This window comes from Hipposideros armiger, unplaced genomic scaffold (genome assembly GCF_001890085.2).
Source record: "Hipposideros armiger isolate ML-2016 unplaced genomic scaffold, ASM189008v1 scaffold_75, whole genome shotgun sequence".
NCBI lineage: Eukaryota > Metazoa > Chordata > Mammalia > Chiroptera > Hipposideridae > Hipposideros > Hipposideros armiger.
Window position 1 is genome coordinate 151,176 of NW_017731425.1, and position 5,731 is coordinate 156,906.

Here is a 5,731-nt window from a genome sequence, read left to right on the forward strand (position 1 = left end):
GGCGACTGATCTGCCTCGCCTGGGAAAAGCGCAATGATGGTGCCAACTTGGGCCAGTGAAGCAATGTACTCCACAACTAGACTGAAGAACAAAAGGACAGCAACTTGTCTGTTCCCCTTCCCCCAATTCTCCAGCGCTGTTCCCATCCCCCAATTCCCCAGTAAAAATCTTTTAAAAAAATCAATCATAAACCAGAGAGTAGAGTGGTGGTTGCCAGGAACTGGGGGTTGAGGGAAATGGGGAGATGTTGTTCAAAGGGTACCAACTTTCAGTTATAAAATGAATAAGTTCTGGGGATCTAATGTATAGTATGGTGATTATAGTTAACAATACAATTTTGTATACTTGAAAACTGCAAAGAGAGTAGCTCTTAAATATTCTCATCAGAAAGAAAAACACACAAAATGGTAACTATGTGAGGTGATGGATGTGTTAGTTAACTTGACTGTAGTAATAATTTCACACTGAATGCATATATTAAATCATCACATTGTACACCTTGTTAAAAATAATGTTGTACAGCCTAATTAAAAAAATTATTTCCTCTGAACAGCTGCTTCCAGGGGAACACCTGCCCCCCACAACTAGGCAGACCTGCAAGGTCACAGCCCATGGATAAGGATCCCGATGACCCCACTCCTGCCCTCACTGGTGCTAACCAAAACCAGGGTCTGGTCACTGAAAGGTACCTTGCTACCAGAACCCCAGAGAAAGAAGAAAACTGGTCAACAGTCGGGCCGTGGGGGAAGAAGAAGCTGATGAAGAAAGACAGGTGTGAGAGCAAGAAGCAGACCCTATCTGAGTCCACACAGGTTCACAATCCATGGTCAGGCTGGGGGGCTAATTTTGAAAAGCCAGGTGGCCACAGATTCACAGCTAAACCTGACTATTGGGAGAAGAATAAATATTCAAATGATTCTAAGATCATTAAGCTGATATCTACAAATGTCAGGGGAGAGACCCAGGATTTGGAGGGTAATGACATGTCACTCTGTGAGAATTTTCTTCTCTGTCTCCCTCCACACTACTCATCGGTCCAGGTCCCACAAGAGTTCCACCTGCTCCTGCTAGCCTGGGAGCTCCTCCTAAGCAGGCCCAAATGTGCAGTGTCCACTTTTCACTGGCCAAGCTGTGCTCCTTAGCAAGAGACCCCATGGTGGGGTGGCCAGCTCCTGAACTCATCACATAGCAAAATCAACAGCCCAAGTGCAGAGGCCATGAGTTTGGGATGTTGCCTGTGGAGGAGACCACAAAACTAGTTTGAATCTCAGCACAGCCACCAACCAGCAACAGACTGTGGACAGCTCACTTAATATTCCATGACTCTCCCTTTGAACATCTACGAGGTCAGACAAATAAGTTCACTAACTCATCCTAGGAACAATGCTACATTCATTGCTGAATATCACTACAGTCACCTTCAAAGAATTCCCCTTGGGAAGCTATGAACTGACATCAGTGCCTAGTCCACCCTTCAAAGAAATTTTGGAACTCTTGTTCTGGAATGACCATCAGAGCTGTTATCATATTACCCTTGATGTTCTGAATGTCATCAAAATGTCTTCCTTTCAATATTTCCTTTTAACCAAACTATCTTTATTTTATTTCAAGTTTTTATTATAATTGGGATTAAATACCAATAAATCCAGGTCAAATTTTATTATTTCATCTGCAGTATAGAAAGAAAACTGAACTCTCTGTGTTTAAATTTAGAATTATTTCTTTGAGTTAATTCTATGTCCATTATTCTTTTTCTTCTAATTGAGTTGCCCTAACTTCAATAAATGCTCTGATGACAAAAAAAGAAAATTCCTTTATCTTCGGGTAAAGAAAGAAGTCATTGGGGGTCAAATCAGGTGAGTCGGGAGGGTGTTCTAATACAGTTATTTGTTTACTGTCTAAAACTCCCTCACAGACAGTGCTGTGTGAGCTGGTGCATTGTCGTGATGCAAGAGCCATGAATTGGTAGTGAAAAGTTCAGGTCGTCTAACTTTTTCATGCAGACTTTTCAGCACTTCCAAATAGTAAACTTTGGTTAACTTTTTGTCTAGTTGGTACAAATTCATAATGAATTATCCCTCTGTTATCAAAAAAAAGGTTAGCAACATCATTGCAACAATATAATGGCATAAACAATAAGGACTGTTTCATGGTACCCATGAAGTCCACCTGAAATGACAGTGTGAAGGGGCCTTGTTGACAATGAGAAGGTAAAGGTGAGGTACTGAAAGAGCTGCTATGGCTTTCTCTCCTTTTCCTTTTCCTTCTTGCAAGCTCAGGTATTGATTAGTGTATTAGTGTCCTGTGGCTGCTGTAACAAATTACAGTAAACTTGGTGGCTTAAAACAACAGATTTCTTTTCTCACAGTTCTGGAAGGCAGAAGTCCAAAATCAGTTTCACTGGGCTAATATAAAGGTATCAGCTGGATTGCCCTACTGAGATTCTAGGAAAGGATCCTTCCTTGTCTTTTCCTTCCTCTGGTGGCTACCAGCATTCCTTAGCTTGTGGCTGCATCACTCCAATCTCTGCCTGCATCTTTGTGTGTGTGTGGAGGGAGTGGTAAATATATATATATATATATATATATATATATATGTGTGTNTCCTCCTCCTCCTCCTCCTCTAACCAGGTTTCCCAACTCTCACTCACTCCAGCCCCTGGGATCCCATGGCACAAAGCCATCAGGTCAGCCTTCCCCAGGAGGGGGACACCATGAAGCACCCCCCAACACCTTAGGCTGCCCCACAGCACCTGCAGCTGGCAGAGGCTGTGTCCCTCCCCATCTACCCTGTTTCTTTTCCATCCAAAACTGGATGATGAAGAGGCAGGACAGTAGTCACCTTGTCTGGGCTCCTCTCCCCAGCTGGGGGACCCTCCCTGCAGCTACAAGCTGGCCCTCTCCTGTCCCCTCACACCACACCCCTCCGTTTCCAATCTCCCACCCTTTTTCTCTGCTCACAGACAGGTCCCAGGTGTCCATCTTTGGTGCTGGCCAGCACCCCTCTCACTTCTGCTCATCTTTGTTTGCCCCCCTCACCTCTTCTGTGCCCCCCTATTCCTCTTAAGCACTTCCAAGTCATTTTCACTGGACTCCACACACCCTTAAGATAATTCTCCCTCCTCTCCTCGGAGTTCTCCCAGGCCCTTGCTCCTCCGTGCGCCCCTCCTTGTCCCTCCCGCTGGCCTTCACCCCCTCAGAGAGTGTCCCAGGGCCCCTACATACCCACAGCCCGACAGCCATCACCACCACGAAGTAGATGACGATGACAGAGATGTCGGCTGCATTGCGGATGCGCTCGTGGGGCGCGAGGGGCGCGGCGGTGGCCGTGGTCGCGGGGCTCCAGGTGCTACTGTCCATGGCGGCGGCGACGAGGCGGCGACGAGGCCTTTCCCACCCAGGCCACTGCTCGCTCTTTATACGGCCTCCGGGTTAATGATCAGCCCCGAGGGAGGTCACCCGCGAAGCCGGGGCAGCCGGGCGGTGGTGTGGGGCCCCTGCGCTGAGCCGTCGGGGACCAGCTCTGGACGCGACGCTCGGAATTAGGAGCGCGCGAAGCTGCTGGCTGGGCGGAAGCGGGCCGGCAGGTAAGGGCTGACCCGCCAGCGGGGAGGGGCCCGCTAGGGGGTGGTGCCCGCCTGGCACAAAGGCCTGCTGTGGGACAGCGGGCACAGGGCCGGGGCTCCTGGCCCGCCATGGGGCCACACCAGGCAGAGCAGGAGCGGCTCTAGTGAGGAACCAGGCTGCCCGATGCCGGGTGCTTAGAAGCTTCAGGTCACCGGCTACTTGCCCTTGGACGGGTCCCCCGCCCTCTTGGACCTGGCTTCTCCACATGTGAAATGGGTGCAGGACAGTTTCCAGGAATTAGCCAAGTTCTTGGTCTCCGTGGAGAACATTATGGGGAGGACTGGAAGTTTTGGATGTTGCTAGGAAAAGCTCAGCACAATTGCCATCTCTAGGCCACCCACCCACTCACATTTCTGACTCCCCCTCCACAGCCTGCAGCCTTCCGCTGCACTGTTACTCCACAAGGAGGAAGAAACTGAGAGTGGGAGAGGGGATCCCACTGGGAGCTATTTCCTTGCCGCGTGCATTACCTAATAATGTGATCTGGGGCTCTTCCAAGGCAAGCAAGAGGGAAGATAACCGAGAATCCTTTCCAAGGAGCTCATCAAACCTTTTCCCTTCCTGGGGATTTAGCCTGCCCACCTGGAAACACATGTTTAAGCCAATGATGTCGGGGCTCAGAACAGAGATGGCTGAGTGAGTAGGGGCAACTCACTCAAGGTCACACAGTGAACTGGTGACAAAGGTGGCTCTGCAGCCCAGGCCAGGGCAGGCCTAGTTCAGAGGAGGGTTGGGGGATGCTCTCAGGGGCTGGAACCCAGGTCGGCTATAAAGCAGCCACTTTTGGAGAGGGGAGCCTTCCTGGAGTGATAAGGTGCAGGGAGGGGAAGGACCACACAAACCCTGCCAGGATGCTGTTCTGCCTCAGGCCCTCCCTGCTCACCACCAGACAACCACCCACAGCCCAAAGGCCAGCAGCCTGTTCCTTAGCACTTTGTGCCTCTGAGATCTGCTCTCCTCCTCCCTCATCAGTGCTGGTTCTTCCACTGAGGCTGCAGTCTTCCCCGTTTCCCCCACCCACCCACCCCCAGAACAGTAAACTGCATAAGGCTATGTCCAGGGCCCGTCATAGCACCTTACCACAGGGAGTAAGGATTCTCCTTCTGGGGAACCTGGAAACAGGAACTCTTTGGTGTGGATGCCTCTGCAGCTTGGAGCAACTCACCTTTTGTCCATGTCCATTCATTTCCACAAAGCTTTTTCACCTGGCTCTGTGCCAAGCAGTCCCTGACCTCAAACAACTTCTGGTCTGATCTGGAATTGAGCCCACCCACAGGAAAAGGCCAGCCCTGAAACCCCAGCTACAGGCAGCCAGCCAGTGCCAAGTTCCAAAAGTGAAGTCTGTGGAAATGAGCAAATCCGAAAAGTGAGCAAGAGGGAGGATTGGAAGTGCAAAGGAGCTCAAAGGAAGGACAAAGCCATCCTTTGATCTTTCTAAGACAGCAGAACATGGGTGGCCAGAGAAGGTAAGGGATGGCAGCCAGCAAGAGACCCAAAAAATGCATGCATTTATTCATTCATTCATTCATTCTTGCAGCAAAAGAGCAGTTTTTGTATGCCAGGTCATGTGCACAGACTCTGGGGATACAAGAGTGTCCAGCCCAGTGGGGGGAGAAAGACCATTACAAAAAGTGAGACAGGGAGACCACTTCATGGATGGGGTAGAGACTTGATCACTGCACTGTACACCCAAAGCTAATTTTGTGTAATATTGTATGTCAACTATAATTGAATATATATATAGTCACAGGATGTGGAGGAGGGGAGTCAATGGAATTGTAATAGATATGTATGATATGGGAGGGAGGGAGTTGGGCAGCGGATTGGGGGAGGGGGATTGTCACTTTGAGGGGTAAAAAGTATAACTATTGCACCGTGTTGCACACCTGAAATTAATTTTAATAAATAAATAAATAAATAAATAAATAAATAAATAAATAAATAAAAAGTGAGACAAATACCTATAAAACTGGCATTGTGATATGTGCTTTGAAAGAGAAGCACTAGGGCCGGCTGAGTGGCGCGATGGTTAAGAACTGGCTTGGGATGCCAGAGGGCCCTGGTTCGGATCCCACATGAGGGCCAGTGACACTGCCATCTACAGC

General features: G+C 49.1%; 1 protein-coding gene across 1 annotated transcript in view; it reads right to left on the reverse strand.

Annotated features, from left to right (window-relative positions):
• Nucleotides 1–3,578, reverse strand: part of SLC5A1 (solute carrier family 5 member 1) — a 79,518-nt gene extending 75,940 nt beyond the window's left edge. The window contains exon 1 of the mRNA XM_019643037.1: nucleotides 3,225–3,578. Coding sequence (XP_019498582.1) covers nucleotides 3,225–3,359 — 135 coding nt within the window. The 5' untranslated portion in view covers nucleotides 3,360–3,578. The remainder of the gene's footprint in view (nucleotides 1–3,224) is intronic.
• Nucleotides 3,579–5,731: the final 2,153 nt, after the last annotated feature.